The following is an 18,527-nucleotide window of genomic DNA, read 5'->3' as shown; positions in this document are numbered from 1 at the left end:
AAGCCAAAAGTACATGGCAAATTCGGAAACACAGAGTTATTAGTGAGATTTCTTATATATGCAATGACTTCGTATAGCTATGTAATTTGACGCGCTGATCAGAAATATGATAGTGAAACATACTATAAATATAAAAAGTTACAGAAATACTGCAAAGTGTTTAGCAATTCTACTTAAGGCCATGTGATGTGTGGGTCACGTGGACAGATTCCTACCTTACCACCACTCTTTTTATTTCCCAACTTATATTCACATGAAACGCCACATCGAGTTGAAAATTTGGGATATTAAACAAGAAGCACTAAGAATGTTGGGTCTGGCCCTAAATTTGTATAATTATGAAAAAAGTGTTTTGTTTTAAATAATTTGTTGTGCTTTTTTATAATTATTAAAGTTTAAGAGCAGACCCACCTTTCTTAGTGCTTCTTATTTATTATCCCAAATTTTCAACTCGATGTAGCACTTTGTGTGAAAATAATTTCGGAAATAAGAAAGGTGGCGGCAAGGTGGGAATCTGGTCACGTGGCCCACTCGTCACATGGACTTAAGTTGTATAAAAAAATTATAGAAATGATAAAATTATAACGAAAATATGTATTTTTACAAAATATAATAATTTTTAACTGTTTTTGAAATTTTTTTAAAAGATTCTTCAGATGTTTATATTGTCAAGGTCGAATATCATACATTGCGGAATAAGAGACTTTTGTGATTAGGGATGTCCGACTTCATTTGTTCCTCTTAAACTGCATGAAAATCATTTCCATTCCTTAAATTGTACGTCAGCTTCCTATACATTCACCTCACTTTTAAAATCTCATTCGATGTGCGGCACGTGCGTTAGTCAAACAAAATACATTCCAAAAGAATATTCAAAAGATTCAAAAATATTTACAATTGAAATTCATTTATGAATGCAAGTGTGTGTGTATATATAATAGCTCTAAATTTAAACATTGTTTTTTAAATAAAATATTTTTTTCGCAATGGGAACTCTTAGCGATAAATTTAAGGAATACAAACTATTCAATAATGTAGAATATTGAAAAATTGAAGTTTTGTAAAACACAAAGTCTGAAAAAAATGTTATTAAAAAACTTTTAAAATGTTACGAATTATAGAAATACAAAATTAAAGGGGCTATATCTGAGCCAACTCGGGCCCCCATTTTTTATGCTCAAAACTGGGCCCTATCGGGTAGGGCGTTTCATTTACGGTCTGGCGCTAGACAGATTACTCTATTGGGCCCACATTTCTCCCGATCGGGGCTCGACCGGCGCCCCATCTAAATTTCTGCACGGGATATGGTGTGTTCGCCCCTGAATGAATCAGTGTAGACTGTAGATCATAGTGGACGTTTCATTGCCTGCAGACTTAAGTCACAACCTGCTCCCTGCTTCTCTGAATAGCAGAACACATTACTACAACGACGCTACGTTACGTCAAAAAGGGGGTTTCAATCTTTATGTGATGCTCTGTGACGAAGAAGCGTTTTGAATGGCCCTCAATCATAAAATAGATTATTCGCTGGTAAAAATGGTTTACTGCCGATATATGGTAGTAGAATAATACTCGATAACTTAAAACAAAAATGATAGGTATCTTCGTTACAATGGCCCGTCAATCAGATTAATAGTCGGCATTACCAAGTCATCTTGCTATTAAGACAAATATTAATGTCTACACAACATTAAGCTTTGTTGATAAAATGAAATATTTCCGATCGAGTCAATTATACTTTCTGTAGATTCAGAAAACTATATCGCATGAATTACAATATATACCTAATATCTGCGCTATATATCGTAATTACCGCATTATAATAGCGCAAAATTGTGATATCGTACATTGCAAGTTTTTACATTATATACCGCATAATTTTGCAATCTATAACGTAAGAAATTAAGTTTATCACACTATCACATTGTATTTCTTCTTTTGTGATCTCGCTAGGGTTCGCGTAGTGAGCATGCGATCACAGAAAAAAATTAAATATAAAGTTTACATCGATGTCAGATGAAAGATTCACCGGAACAAAAATTCTTCTTGTCAGATAAACTTTACATGAATCGAAGATAATCTCCGATTTTTTACCTTGCCTGGATAATCTTTCGCCTTATAATCGCTCCATTTTTATTCGAGGTATAGCAGCATTTACGACGCCAGCGCTATCTAGCGTCGTTTAACTTCATTAAATGTGAGAGAAATGGCGATTCCCATCTCTCACATTTTGCGCTTTTGCTAAATGGTATTAAATAAGTTCTAATTCGTCTAAAATAATGTGATTTATTTCGGAATTCAATAGAAACAAATTTTTTTGTGTTTTCTGTTGTTGATTCTACATGTGTTACCGAAATTTGCTCACTTCAACGCGACGCAGTCGACGAGTTCATAATTATTTTTCTAACCTCAGTGAAACTTTCGCCGAAATATGTTTAATTATTAACCGTTGCAGGTCTTACTTGCAGCAAATATTGACTTTTTTGTGATTGTTTTAAGTCTGGTGTCCCGATTTATAGCTCGAATTCACTCCTACTTTGCTTTTTCCCATTGCTGCAAAGGACGCCGTAGTAGGCGACAGCAATATAATTTAACTTCATTTTTTTCCTGAGACATTAGTGCATCATCATATCGTACAAAGCTCCGGGACCTCATTGTACGTTATCATATTGCGCTTTCTTGCAATATAGAGGTTTTGCGATATTACTGTGTGATATCTTTATCTCCGTGTAATATTATATATATATCGGTCAAGTGAAGTTCTTTAGATAAAGTAGAAACAATTATCCATAATATAGATAAGGAACAATAAGAATGACAATATCATTCGGAAAGAGAGATTTTATTGTCAACTTGTAATTCATAAATAATAAAAGTTCACTGACCACATTAACTGTCGTCAGTTTTTCTGCCGCCCTAACGGTCCCCGAATAGTAGAACAAGACGATGTAGTGACACAAATAAGCAGAGTAAGTGAGTCTGCTAAAAGGCATCCAAACTCGCCAAGAAAGAAATTTACCTATTAGACCTGTAACATAAATAAATAATTAAATACAATTTTAAAGGGTTGCTTAGCGTGCATAAGAGTATACTGAGTTATTTGATAATAGGGAAATGGCCCCAATAGGTTGCCTGCGAACAAGCGTAATTGGTTTGACAATTTACCAACTCCGAGCAAGAATATTTAAACTTACCAGCATAACCATGAGTACTAGCAAAAATAATCCATGAGATCGCAAGTGCGAACGCGTGACGGTGTAGACCAGCATAAAAACTGGCCTCTATCCTATCATATGAGTAGTAAAGCCCACGTGCTCCCAAAACGGCCGACAAACCGACAGCAGCGGCTAAGAGCCAACCAGAAAGTACATACGACTAGAAAACGTCCAAAAGAGATTGTTTACATTGATCAATTATAAAAATCAAAAAGGGATAATGCCAGAGGGAAAAAATGTTTACATAAATAATTTTTGCGTAAAATTATACTTTTGAATGCTCAGTGTACTTAGGGTATCATCATTCGAAAATTGAATTTGGCACAAAAAATCTAAAAATTAAACGGGGTTTCCTTCCGCACGCAGACTTCTACTGAAAAAAGCAGTATCGCTTAGTATCTGAAAAATATTTTTTTTCGGCTATGCAACAAATTTTTTAATGCATATAGCACAACAATTATTTATGAATTTTCCATAAAAATCCTTTCAAATATACATTTATTTGATTTTTATTATTATTTTCCTATAAATGAGATCACTCTCAATTTTTCCAGTTTTTTTAGTCCAACTTTAAGTTCTTGCACCATGCAAGAAAAATATTGAAAAATTAGGCTCGTAAGTCGCTGAAATGCGACAGAAATTGAACTTTTAAGTGATCCCAAGAAAAAAATGTTTCTCATTGGAGATATTAGTCAAAATTGTAAAAAACTATTCGCTCTATGTTTGCAATATCTTATTTAAAAGATGAATATACTGAGGTAATCATAGGCTCCTTTTTATCAGAATTTTGATAGTTTTCAACCAATTTAAGCCAAGAACAAATTATCTTCAAATTATTAAAATTAACAATGAAAAATTAAGAAACTTTAATTTCTAAAAAATGTGCGTGTCCAGATACTTAATGACGGTATTCCTCGTACAAATTTTTTTTACAAAAAGCAAGAACATCGTAACTCTTTACAATTTTTTGAACTTTAATTACTTTTTCGAATGAATTTTTCCTTTATACAAGAATAATATACCTCCAAGGAAGTTTCTGTTTTTTAAATAGATATTATATTAAACGTTGCATTTTTACCATTTTTAAGCTCTTAAACTTTTATAGCTTTTAGTAGCGTGAACCTAAATCGACAAATAAAAAATTCGATTTCCAGGTTCTCAAAACCTGATGAATTTTTAAAAATAAACTTCTTTTGTTTCTATTTAGCAATAAAAGGATCTCAATAGCTCATTCTTCAGTTTTGTGAATTATGACTGTTTTGTACTGTCTATCTGATAGGTATGTACACATATACTTACTGGCGACATTGTGATTTTAAAAGAATGTGTCTTATGGAGCAAATATCCCAAACCTAAACCCATGATATATGGACCAGCCCTTGCGTAAGTTTTAACGTAAATCAAGACAAAGACTTTTTCTGTATCGGCCAATCTTAAAAAGAAAAAGTTGACATAATTAAATCTTAAATCCTTCCTATACGAATTTTTATAAACTTAAACGCAGAAAAAACAAAAGATAACATTTCTTTTCAGGTAAAAACCTTACCTTACCGATCGTAATTTTTTTGTGTCGACAGACTGCCCCCAGAATTTTGACCCAAACCGCTTTTTATATTTAGTTTTTTCTGTGAAGAACTTTTTTTAGTAATTGTATTAAATTTTAGGTTTAAAAGATGTACAAACCATTTCAAACACACTAACCCTTTGTAATAGAGCATAGTTCCGGGTAATTTCTCGTAGTAAGTTAAAACAAATGGGACAATGATTGACACAGTAACTCCAAAAACAAGTATAATCCAGAAGAATACTTTCTTTTTCAACTTCAACATCGGAAAAAGAAAAATTGGCGATATCCAAATCAACTGCATATCGACCGCCAGATACCAAGATTGAGACATGCACTGAAATTGCAAAAAAAGTATAAATCTTATTTGATTTGCGCATTTAACCATTTCTATAAAGTTTTTAGCGATTCATGATAGAAGATCTCAAAATAGGCGTTTACCGACGAGTGTGAAACTTGAAGTATGAGCTGGATTGCGAAATAGTAGACAGAATTAGTAATTGTCTATGTGCACTAAGCACGTCTATTAAACGCTATTGTTTGTAACAATCTTCCGAGATTATTATTTGATGCCTTTTTACCGTTCATCGTAAAATTTCCGATCCCGTGTAGTGATTTACAGGCTTATTTCTGACTTCAGCATTATTTTTTATTTTTGCAAAATCTGCCGGACCTGTATGCTAAACAATTTCTTTCCTCTAGGAGTTAGGAACTTTTGGGAAAAAAGTTTTTTTTTTGGAAAACCTCTCTTTTGGAAAAATCTGCCGAATTAATATTTTTAAAATTTTATTATTTTTACGGCACCATTTAGAGGCATGGAATGCCCTACTTTTAATGAGAGTATTGAAAAAAATGTAATGGTTATGAAGATTTAGCGTAAGAAAATTAGTAGTTTTCAGAACAATGTACTTCAAATCACTTCATAATAATTCAAAAACTTGAGTTAATTCAGATTTTTTATTTGATCATTTTAGTATATTTTTCTGAATAAAAATCCGGGAAATATTTATTGTTCTTTTGGATATTTATGTAATCTAACATATAGTCTATTGTTTTAACAAAATTATCTTAAATTTTAACTAAGAAAAGTTGTTTAGTTTTTGCTATAGAAAGATTTTTGTAAGAAGTTCCGCATTTGTAGGAAAAAGTCTAGCATGGTCAGAAATTATATACCGAATGTTGGTTCACCCTGTTTTCTTAAATAATCCGTTAATAGTTTTAAAATGGCATTCTCGAATTTCAGAAGAATTTATTGAATTATTTTCAAAGCATTGCGTTCTTAAGACAGATCCCTTCAGCATGGGACAATTCGGCCACAAATATTCATTTACCACATGTCTCGTTTCTACTAAAACGAACTTCTACTCAGCTGTAAGAGGGAGACGGAACTTTTCCGTGCTGAGTGAGGCGACTTAGTGGTGGAAACGAGACATTTTGCAAATAAGTATTTGCGACCAAATTTCCCCTCGCTTAAGACCCCTGTTATAAGGTTATGACCTGAAGAAACATATAGGTTATTCCTTACTTAAATTAATTAATTTTTAATTTTTTATTTATAATATTAATTTAATTTACTTTAAAACAACAGAAACGTATAATTTATGATATTTTGTCATTCAGTATTACACGAGGGGCTGTACACTGAGTATTTTCTCTATTAATACTTAGAATCGAACATGCGACTCACTATTTTACTAATATTTTTGTAAAATCCACTGAACTCACCTCTTCCTTCCAACCCATGTCCCCGGAATACGCTTTCTCAAACTTTTATTGCAATTTTCAGGAAAGTGCGGGGTCGCCACCCTACAATTTTGTCACAATACTGCACGGAGAGAATAATCAAACATTGAAAAGATGAACTTTCATGCTCTTCGAGCTTGTAATTTTTACATTTTTTCAAATAATAAATTCTACGATTTATATCGTTGAATTCATCCTTTAAAAACAAGAAATATCTCGTGAGTTCCCCCTCCCTGCTCTCGCGGTATGCAGATAGGCCTACACTTAAGGGTAGAGTTCTACTAGCTTAAGGATGAGGTTCTTCTTGAGGAAACATGAACGACTTGCGTTTCAAGCACGGATTTCGTCCTTCAAAAGGATGGGGTTTTCAAGCTTTTGAAGCATAACCTTTACATTGTTAGAGGATTAGAGCCATTTGAGTATCCATCTTTCTCGTTGCCGCACCTCCAGTAGGTTCTGGTCTGATCAGGACCTTCATAGCTTGCTGCCATATGGCTGAAGCCTTGGCAGCGTTAACATCTAAGGTCCTCCGTCTTCTTTTGTACTCTAGAGGACACCCTTCCCACCTTCAGGTATCCTGTTCTCAGCAGCTTTGTCTCCAGTTCCTTCTCCATTTTGACATAGACGTTCAGATTTCCTCTAGAGGCATTCTTGGTTTTGCTCATCTTGACTTCAAGGCACCTAGATACACCAAAGTGCCTCCTTACGGCGGCCTCGAGTTCCTCCGCGTCTGTTATCGTGTAGAGGTCCAAGACCTCGTCCACGGTACAGGGGACGACCTCGCTTACGCTGCCCTCTCACCAGTTGCTTCGATTGAAGTCTCTCAGGATCTCGGCGTAGCTCAAACGAACAGCTTGAGTGCAGATGTTATTTTCACATCATCCATCTACTTAAGTGTAAAAATTGCTGCTTCAGAGGTGCTTTTCCTTGGCTTTTTTTTCTTTGGCCCAGGAGCATTTTCCTTAACGGAAGTCATAGTGCGCTCTCTATCTTGTTTCCCATCATAGGAAGTGGGAGTTCCCACGGTTTCTTCCGTCTGGTTCTCGATTTACCTCGTATCTTCCCTCAGCCGTGCCTTCACCTTGGCTTCCTTCGATTTCTTGCCGACGGTCTAGTTAACACTCTGTGGCACAAAACTGAAGTGCTACTTGGGGAAAATCATAGTGTCTTACATTTTACTTACCATTTTCTTTGCTTCCTTCATTGTTAAGAACACATTTTTTATTGTAATCGTAGAAATCCCGCATCTTCTGCAGAACGCTACACAGGTCTTGAATGAGCTTGTCATTTTCATCCAAATTCCGCTCCATGCTAGGTACGTCCTGTTTAACCTCCGTCTTTTGGCTCATGTCGAGCTCTTCCGCAACGTCCAAATCATCTTTAACTCCTCACACACTCTCCTTGATTGTTTTGTTTGATTTTGCTTCATATTGTCCTGACGAGTAACTAGGAAAGTATTCGTCAACCCCCACAAAACCCCGCATTCAGAGATGAGATCTCTGTACTCTACGACGCGACGCTAATATCCTAGAGACATCGTTAAGATCCTTTAGCATAGGTGCACCCCCACAGTGGGGCTAAACCATCTATAATTGCAATATCATCGAATTTGTGGTTTTCCGGCTGATCATAGTAATCAATAATCCCAGGGACATTAACTTGTAAATGTCTAAAAGGCACCCTTTACAAAGTAAAGATCCGGACACACACTTATTTAATCGTTCAAAAAAACTATGGAGCGAGGGGGTGGGGGCCAATTTCGCAACTGCCCAGGGCGGAAAATTGTCTTAATATACTACTGATCGGACCCTTAAAAAAGTCTACTTTTGTATTTAAAGTATTTAAAAATAACAACAAATTCTAAAAAATGTAATGCAGGATGTTAACTATATGCAAAGTTAAAATTTTATCAATGAACAGCGGCGGGATTTCACCGAAAGTGTTGCCATTCGGAAAAACTACACCCGCTTCCAGTAAAACCGCGGTAAAATTTCAGTTGTAACCATATCTGACCGTGAGAAAGGTGGTTACAGTCTGCGATGGATTCAATACGATGATTCGGCAAGTCTCGTGCAACCTGAGGGCACTGAGAGACCCAAGAACGACACGCATAGGGCGTATGGAAAAAAAAGTTGTTTGCGCGAAGGTCTAATAGCAATAAAAACTATGTATTGAGAGTCAAAAACACTCCCCTGAAGTTTCATAAAATGAAAAATTCCTTCTGTCTCCGCATCGTAAATATAGCTAAAAATCACAAAAAAAAACAAAGCATCTCTTTAAATTTGAACAGCAAAATTTTTTTAGTAGTTGTTGGGGAGGATTAAGCGTGTGGGATATAGGGATCAAACGGACCTGGGTCCACATGCGTGTGGATATGGATGAAAGGACCCCTACAAATGGGCTGTCCTGGGTCAGTTCTAAAGTATCCTTATATTCATTGAGTATCTCGCTCAATGGGACCCCCCCCCCCCAGCAATGGGTGTAGAGTGATCGTGCCCGTGGCACTTTGGCACGGAGGGGTAACGAAGGTGTCCTAACATGCGGGGCTCTGCAGAGGTGGACCTTTAATTTCCCTAGCTACTCAAGGGAACCAAAATGGATCGCGCAAATTTAATTGCAAGAGAAGAAGAAGAACGGGATGTGACGGAGGGAGATAGGTGTTGGGTCCTAACGCATCTAACATACCCCTTTCCTCTCAATCTGTGTCTCCGACAGGCCAAACTCAGGTGGCGGCTGTGCCCCCAGCGCTTCCGGGAGCTGAGGGATCGACGGTCTCTCTGAATGAGGCTATCGAAACGAAAGCGGCCAATTAGTTCCCAAATATGAAGAAACTCATCAACGGTTCTCTGAAAAGGAGACTAAACAGGTAAGCGCAGCGGGCTAGTAGAGCATCTGTGATATTCAGTACATCGGCTAACACAACGCCAATAACTAACACTGAGGCTTAGAAGGCTCAAAAGCTCAGAAGGGGCTCAGAGGGCACCCCACCGGAAGGAGACTAAGCCTGTGAAGAGTAACTAGTCAGCCCAGCAGCCGATTAATAGGGAGTCGTTGGGGGCTGGATTGGCAACCGCTTAGAGGGCTGAGCTCCTGACGGTGGAAGTGATGGATACGAGCTACCCAAACTTGATGCTCACCATAGAGCAACTTGAGCTTTTCAGGAAGGCCCGGTTATAGTTTTAAAAAATAGTCCACCATTTTGAATTGCCATTTTGTTTTCCTAGACCCTGATGTCAAATTCGTAATCAGTGACCCTGAAAATCCCCTTATACTGATACGTCAAGTTTCAGACAAGTTAGAAATATAATGGTGTATTCTAAGTTTTTGCCTTGTATTTGTCGCCATATTGGATTCGCCATTTTTAATTTTTAAATTTTGACATCAGAATCGTAATCAGCGACCCCGAAAACTTCAAGCCAAGGTTTAATAAGAATTATTTCTTATCTATTTCTCGATTAAATACAGGTTGCTTGTCAGGCACATTGCGACCGACCTCGTCAGTTTAGGGTTGCGACCGACGGAGAGTTAGGAGTCCGAAAGGCTGGGGAAACACACTGGTGGAATGGGAAACCTTATTTACGACAATTAGGGATAGTTACAGGAGTGCAATACGCAAGACAAAACATGAAAGCTGGACCAACTTTTGCACTGACATCAAAAAAGGAGCAGAGGCGGCTAGACTGGATAAGCTGCTTTCTCGAAATCTAGATGCTATTCTCGGTACTCTGAAATTACCCGGCGGGAGGTACTCAGAGTCTGGCGGGGATACCTGGGCTCACCTGATCAAGGCACATTTTTCGGACTTCACAAAGTTAGAAGAAGAGGGGACGGCACCTCCGAGGCAATCAAAGACTCGCGTGGCACAACTGGGCCCAAAACTGCTGCTAGCCAACGAGATTGTTACCCCAGCTAAGGTCAGGTGGGCCCTGAAGTCCTTCAGTCCTTACAAGTCTCCTAGCCCGGATAATATATATTCAGTCTTCTTACAGAAGACTGGTGAGATCATCATTGGGCCGATTGTGAGACTTGCTATGGCTAGTCTGATGTTGGGTTACGTTCAGACGGCATGGAGGGGTGCGATCGTAGTTTTCATTCCGAAAGCGGACAGGATCGGGTACACTTCACTCAATGATTTCCGTCTTATTAGACTGACATCTTTCCTATGGAACGGTCCTAAGTAGAGCAGTTGACGTAATCGAAGGACAACTGAAGCAGGAAGGCCTCACGATCAGAACCTTCATGAACATTGAAGGAGCCTTCAACTACGCCCCTGGTCAGGTGATTAGGGTGGCTTTGATCGCACAGGGTGTGCCAATTGCAGTCTTGGAATGCACCTGTCACATGTTGGCCAATAAGAACCTAACTACGACTAAGGGGGATACCACCTTATGTTGAACCGTTGACTCGCGATGTACGTAGGTGGTATTTTATAACTCCTGCTGTGGTGCCTGGAAGTGGATGAATTGCATCATCTGCTCACGAATCAGGGCCACCTCGTTATAGGCTATGCGGACGATATACTGGTTATCGTGCGCGGCCAGCATCTGGATGCACTCTTCGGAGTAATGCAGCAAGCACTAAGAATAGTACATTCATGATACAAGAGGACTGGACTATCAGTCAATCCGATTTAGCCAGCTGCAGTTGTATTCACCAGAAGGTAAAAGTGGGAAAGCACGAGTATATTAAAGCTGGCTGGACAATAACTGGAAATCAAAGGACGAGCCAAATATCTGGGACTCATTCTGAATAAGAAGCTGTCATGGAACGAGCACCTGGAAAATAAGTTCAAGAAACTAGTACCGCCTCTCTGACCCTGTGGCAGAGTTATAGGGAGAAGAACATTAGAAGGAGTGGGGTTTGGTCTCTGGCTGCAGACAAGCTAAAACAATCTTGGGCTTAAAGCTAAATTCTCACCAAGCGATGCAATTACTCAAGCTCGGAAGCAACGAAATCAAAGTCTTAATAAAAATGTTTATAGGACACGGAAACCTCCGATACCATTGACATAAGATGGGGCTTGAAGAAAGTCCCCTCTGTCACCTGTGTAATACTCGCAGGCAATTGCTGCATCAATGAGTCTGAAATATCAGCCAACCGACTAGCTGCGGTGCCCTCCCTATCGTGAGGGCTGTGCGGTCACGCCTAAGGATTTGAACGTGACGCAACGGGATCACCCAGTGACCTTGAAATTTCAAAATATGGAGAAAAAAAATTTAATTTTTTGAAATTTTCTTAGAGCTACGGCAATGTCTTCGACTCTTTGACCATGAAATGTCTGATGTAAATTAAAAAATATGGATTTTCAAAATGTCACACCAAAAATATGTGCAGAATGTCGATATGAAAGTAATTTGTATTGATTTTGGATTACCAGGAAATATCTGAAAGTGATATATTGCTCTTTATTTCACAACAAAATTAATCTTCGGAGTCTGAATTAAATTTTTTCGCTATTTCCTTAAAGTTATATGGCCTATTAACCATGTGAACATCATACGAGTACTATATATTTCTTAAGATATATGCTGAATAAAATCAAATAACGGGATAGGCGTAACATATTTTGGCTTGTTATAATGCCATTAAATTATCAAAGTATTACCAATAACCTTCTTTTACGTTAATTTCTGACATTAGGTTTAATTTATTCGTTGTATTTTAATAAAAAAAAAAATCATTTTTCGTTTCCAAAATGGGCAAGCTTTTCAACTTTCCAATCTTGATCGGATGATTCCATCTCTAACGTCAGAGACGTAAGCTTGATGAGATACGGATAGTATTAAATAACTTTGATTCATTTGGGCGAAACGCATTTAATTCACTTTTGTACCATGATTTATCTTTATCTCTTCCATGCGACTTGTTCAATTTCTTCGACTCATCTGAATCTGTTTTAGCGATCTTTGCGATTCATGCTTCTTTAAAAATTGGGATGAAAGTTCCATTCCATATATCCTGCAGTCTTCCCATAACTATTTGAATTTTTTCGCATTCCAAAAAGCAGTATCTTATTACATCAAAGTGGGCGGTTATTTCCGGTTACTTAACTTTCTGTATTTTCTAATGATTGGGCATTAGCTTAAGAAATCCATTTTTAAAACTCAAACGACTAACAAATCACATACGATGTTTACTGAATTTAATGACAAAAAGAAATGCTGTTTAAAATTCGAGTTTTCCAGCTCTCTTATAACATACTATCAATTAGACAGTCAAAACTGAACTGAGTTCTTTTTCTGAAAAAGCAGTTAGGAAATACAAAATGTAAACAAAAGCTTGGTGAGCCGTGGTGCACTGGTAAAATGTACACAAAACCTTGATGCACTCAAAAATTGCAGTGAACCATGTTCCGGCTATTTTTTATTCGATTTTATTCAGAATATATTTTAAGAAATATGTAATACTCGTCTGATGGTCACATGGTTGCTAAGTCATATAACTTTAAGCAAAAGCAAAAAAGTTTGATTTCGATTTTTTTAAATTCTCTACGTTATTCTGGCCGGATAAAAATCATTTAAATTACCTTCTCACTGTACAATTGTAAATGCAATTGTAGATACAGCAGATCCAAAACAGTTTTTTTCTTTCTTCGACCGTTTTAATTTTCAAAAAGTATTTCAGGTCAATTCAGCAATATATTCGGTCTTACGGTCTGTAAACATCGTTTCAATTATATGACATTTTCATAAACTATTGGAGCCTCTCCAATATCTTTGAGGCTTCAATCAATAGAAATTTTCATTCTTTTCAATCATTTTTTTAAATGACGCTGTTTGTTTTCTATAAAATATCACATTGCGTTTTGACTCAGATATGTATATCAACTCTTGATAAAGACCTGCTTGATTTCTCTTGATCAATAACCCCTCTTGATTAATAAAAATAGTTTTAATATTGACATTATGAATATATTATTGGTTTAACGTATTAAAAATACATTCTTCCTAACGTAGATCAGACATTCCATCGTCAAGTAGGCGAAAAAATTGTCGTAACTCCAAGAAAATAGCGAAAAAGTAGATTTGTTTCGTTATTTTGAAATTTTAAGGTCACTTAAATGGAGTACAAGTTATTTGAATCATTTTTTGCAACATATTTAAAATACATTCTGATTCATGTATATCACACATTATATGGTCAAATAGTCGAGAAATTTACCATGAATCTAAAAAAATAGCGAAAAAGTTGACATTTTTCGATTTTTTGAAACTTCAAAGTCAATTAGGGAGGCTAAATAATATTTTAATGGAATTATTGCTATACAGGTATAAATAAAATTTCCACCGAAAATTCGATAACATACATTTTTGACAATTGACTATATTTCCCTAGGATCGTTTGGCGGAGCTCGAGGTGCAGATATGTAAAGTTGCGTAACAGAAGAGTTAAGGTTCATGCATGTTAATGTGCACAACCTTTCTTGACCCGATATCGAAGAATTTGAGATCGTTGTTCGTCCATGGAAACACTCTAAATAAATAGAGAAGCATCAGCTTTCAAAAGCATCCTTTATCAATGTCATGACGTTCAGAATACGGCTCTGCAGCATGACCAGGTATGCATAGGTCTCTCCGAACTCCATTCCAATATCCTGAGAGTATTTTTCGACAATCCCGAGAGTTAGGTGTAGTTGCTTTTTATTCTCAGCGTAGATCTTAAGGCGCTTCCTCAGGCTTAAAAATTAGCCCATGTATTACTCTGGCAAGTTTTTCTCCTAAAATTCAGAATTGTATTGATTGAAAATTGATGCGTTTTTTGAGCCATGGAAGTAGAAAACCGCCACCATGAGTGTACTCATGGCAAACATAGTTCTCGGGCCTCTGGCTGGCTATGAAACAGCGGGGGTCTATTTCTTTTTTCGACAATACTTAAAACATCATAAAACTAGGATCGAGCCAAAAATTTAGATTAAGTGCCTGTCCTTCCTCACTCGACTTTCCTATTGTTAGAGATTACATTTGGTTTAAAGAAATTAGAAATGAGCAAATATTAAGGAAATTAATTTTAATATTCTGTATTAGGTTCATGGCATTACGATAAGACTATTAAAAAAATTAAGAAGAAAATCGGTTAATCCGTTCAATTTCTGGCTATACCTTTTTTCTCTCTTATCCGATTGTACATTTCATTCATTTCATTATTTCAATTTCACGGTGACATTTTTCAATTGAAATCTCTGCAATCAAAGTCAATCATAATTTTCCTATCTTTTTTCTTGAATCTTTATTCTTTCAAATAGAACTGCTTGTGTAACAATGAATGTGCTCTTGGTCAGAATTGATTAAATTTTTTGCTTCAAGGGTCATATCATGTGGTTCAATTGCATTGCTTTTCATTTGAAAAATTAAAATATTATTCACAAAAAGCGGAGGAACCTTCTTTTTCGAAGTGGGCATCTAGCCATAGAATTATCAAATAAAATGAAACAATGTGTACAGTTTATACTATGTTAAAATATAATAAAAATTATTAATATATTTCCAATCGATTTACAAGATGGAGTGTAAATTTTTCTAAAAACATTATATCATCATTTAAGCCATTATTTATTGTCTATTTTCCAAATTTCTGAACATTGGGCTAAAAATGTCCACTTTTTCTAAACTGGTATCCTATGCTACGTTTTGTTGAATAATTAAATAATTTTGATACATTTCTTTTAATATTTAATCAATTTCTATTCATTTAAATAATCCTAATTTGCTCCATCAGTTGGTTTATAATAACTAAATAGTGTATTACATGACAGTATAGTGCTTACAAAAAATAGATGAACCACCTTCTAATTGCTTAAGCAAATATAACTTGTTTGAATAATTACTTCTTGAAAAATACTTCCCAAGACGTATTTTCTGAGTCAAACATAATATTCAATGATTTCGATTTCAATGATGATATAAAGTTTCTAGAAAAATGTACTACTCCAAAGAATGACAAACCATTACATTTCAATCAGAAAATACGATTGTTTGTTACATTTTTGGGATTAAATTATTGTTGAAATAATTTACATTTCCGTAAACAATTGAAAATTGTTGAAAAAGTAATGGGAAATGTTCAAATTGTCCACCTGTAATTATTCGTACTCGTACGAAAAAGACCACGGATATTTGCTAAAAAATAACAATAATGAACGTAAAAATGTAGTTTTTTATTTTTTGCTCTTATTTGGAGCGCTGTGGGGGGGGGGGAGTGTTGGAAATAAAATGTATTAGTATGGATTTATTTCGCAAACACTCCATCTTGTAAATCGATTGGAAATATATTAATAATTTTTGTTAAATTTTAACATAGTATAAACTGTACAAATTGTGCCATTTAATTTTATAATTCTATGGCTAGGTCCCCACTTCGAAAAATGAGGCTCCACCACTTTCTGTGAATAGTATTTTAATTTTTCAAATGAAAAACAATGAAATTGAACCACATGATATGAATCTTAAAGCAAAAAATTAATCAATTCTGACCAAGATCACATTCATTATGACGCAAGCAGTTGTATTTGAAACAAATAAAGATTCAAGAAAAAAGATAGGAAAATTATGATTATCTATGATTGCAGAGTTTTCAAATAAAAATTTTCACCATGAAATGAAAATAAAAAAGTGAAATGAATGAATGAATAAATAAATTAAATAAATAAGAAAATGAAAATAAAAGAAATGTAAAGTCCATACTTTTCCGAATCTAAATCTCGGCTCGCTATTAGGTTTACGATCTTTTACGTATCGTCAAAAAAAGAACTAGGCTACCCGCTGTTTCATAGCCAGCCAGAGGCCGGAGAACTATATTCGACATGAGTACACTGATGGTGGCGGTTTGCTACTTTCTAGGCGCAAAAAATGCAACAATTTTCAATTAATTGTAATCTAACAAGAACCAGGCCTTTTACGAAAACAGCGTTCTGGTAAGTTCTGCATTTAGGAATTCATAGTCTGTGGTTCAAATATGAAATCATACAATTTAGAATTGTAGGAGAATAACTTGTCAGAGTAATACATGGGTTAATTTTCAAGCCTGAGGAAGCGCCTTAAGGTCATCTTTCTATGCACATCACGATGTAATTCCAGTAATTCTTAGGTTTAGTTAAGTTGCCCATCTTTGGCAGGAGTCAACGCAGGAGCATTCTTCCTCAGGTGTTATGAGGGATCTGTACAGCTCCTTGAAGCTATTTATGTCCTCCGAGTCTTCTTTCAGTGGATACTCGACTTTTCTCTCAAATTTTCAAACTTTCTCTGGTTTACGGGATATTCGACAGTAACTGGAAGATCTTGGGGGAGTCGAGATGAGCCTCTATTCAGTCAAAAACTTGCTACCTGATGGCCAGCAGCTTTGCCTTGTTGAACGTGAGATGAGGAATCCGCAGTTCCCGCTAACTGTCGAAACTTGGCGGTTAAATTACTCCCAAATGTTATATAGTTAATCACACTTTTATGCAGGACACATACGTTTCTCTTGTGATCAGTCTTTGTTTACAACGTAGTCTTCCGCCAAAGCTCTCGCAGTATTATACACTAAAAAATTGATGGACCAGACGTCGGAATCTTTGGAAAAATCTCCACGAAGCTCGTCATCCGGTTCAGCCAAATTTTCGGGCTTTAGAGAAACCTGAATGTTGATGTTTCTCCGAGTCCTGATGCATCGCTCTTTCTCCATTGGCTGCCTGCCCATACTGATATTCTACTCTAGAATATATACGCTAGAAGTATATACTCTAGAAGTATATACTCTAGAAGGTCGTCATTAAGTCGATCCGTATACCTAAAAGTATTGAGATTTTGCTGATCCATCGCATTAAATCTGCATTTATCGACTCAACTCTAGGGTAGTCGGCATTGTTGTCCGATTCTTTCTCGGGAGTCCTGCCCGTTTGATGATTTAGAACCGCACTTTCTACAACTATGCTTGGTGTTATCATTGTTGTTCCCACGATCAGCTAGGAAAAGGGTTCGTCCACACTCGTAGAACCCCGCATGCAAGGACAAGGCTGCATACTCTAAAGGTGGACCGTTATCCCAGATCGACCATTCGAGACACGTTACCCAGATGCTATTTACCTTTTGGCAGAGTTTTTACGCCTTCGAATGGAGGTTATTTCCTTTTGAACTACCCCTGAACAATTGCCCGTGACTGCTTATTAATGATTAAAACTGTATTCATCAGAAACACTTGATACAGGGGCCCTGTATCTGCAAGCCAACTACGAAGCCGTGCCGATGATCTCCGAAAAAGGGATTATACTAGGCAGTCTGATAAGTCCCTGAAAAATGAAACACGGAGACGTTTTTTTGGCCAAAGTCGGTTTTATTTTTCAACATACTCTCCTTTTAGGTCGATACAGCGAGTCCAACGATTTTCTAACTTTTTGATACCGTCCGAAAAGTACTCGATCGGAAGGTCTCCAAAATACGCCTCAGTTTCAGCTATGAGCTCCTCATTTGAGTAAAAACGCTTACCGCTGAGCCATCTCTTCAGGTTAGAGAACAAGTAATAGTCGCTGTGGGCCAGGTCTGGTGAATACGGTGGTTGAGAAACCAATTCGAAGCCGATTTCATGCAATTTTTCTTGTGCAACTAAGCATGAATGAACAGGCGCATTGTCGTGATGATAAAGCGGTTTTTTTTTCTTCAAATGCGGCCGTTTTTCGGCGATTTCGATTTTCAATTGGTCCAATAATGATGAATAGTATGCTACGGTTATGGTTTTACCTTTTTCAAGATAGTCAACGAATATTATGCCATGTGCATCCCAAAATACGGAGGCCATAACCTTTCCGACCCATTGTTGCGTTTTTGGACGCTTCGGAGCACTTTGGCCCGGTGGAACTCACTGTTTTGCCTGTTGCGTTGACTCAGGAGTGTAGTAGTGGATTCAGGTTTCACCCATGGTTATGAATCGGAGCAAAAACTCGGTCGGCTTACGCGAAAATAATGCCAAATTCTGCTGGGAAGTTGTCACACGAATTCGTTTTTGGTCCACTGCGAGCAAACGCGGCACCCATC

At 36.7% G+C, this 18,527-nt stretch overlaps 1 protein-coding gene across 1 annotated transcript in view; it reads right to left on the bottom strand.

Annotated features, from left to right (window-relative positions):
* LOC117173979 (O-acyltransferase like protein-like) overlaps positions 1–18,527 on the bottom strand; it is a 184,231-nt gene that overhangs the window by 14,014 nt on the left and 151,690 nt on the right. The window contains exons 8-11 of the mRNA XM_033362649.1: positions 4,917–5,116; positions 4,515–4,647; positions 3,195–3,375; positions 2,886–3,028 (exon numbers count right to left, since the gene is read on the bottom strand). Coding sequence (XP_033218540.1) covers positions 2,886–3,028; positions 3,195–3,375; positions 4,515–4,647; positions 4,917–5,116 — 657 coding nt within the window. The remainder of the gene's footprint in view (positions 1–2,885; positions 3,029–3,194; positions 3,376–4,514; positions 4,648–4,916; positions 5,117–18,527) is intronic.

Source organism: Belonocnema kinseyi, chromosome 5, assembly GCF_010883055.1.
Source record: "Belonocnema kinseyi isolate 2016_QV_RU_SX_M_011 chromosome 5, B_treatae_v1, whole genome shotgun sequence".
Classification (NCBI taxonomy): domain Eukaryota; kingdom Metazoa; phylum Arthropoda; class Insecta; order Hymenoptera; family Cynipidae; genus Belonocnema; species Belonocnema kinseyi.
Note: the sequence above shows the minus strand (reverse complement) of the source record. Positions and strands in the feature narration are given on the sequence as shown.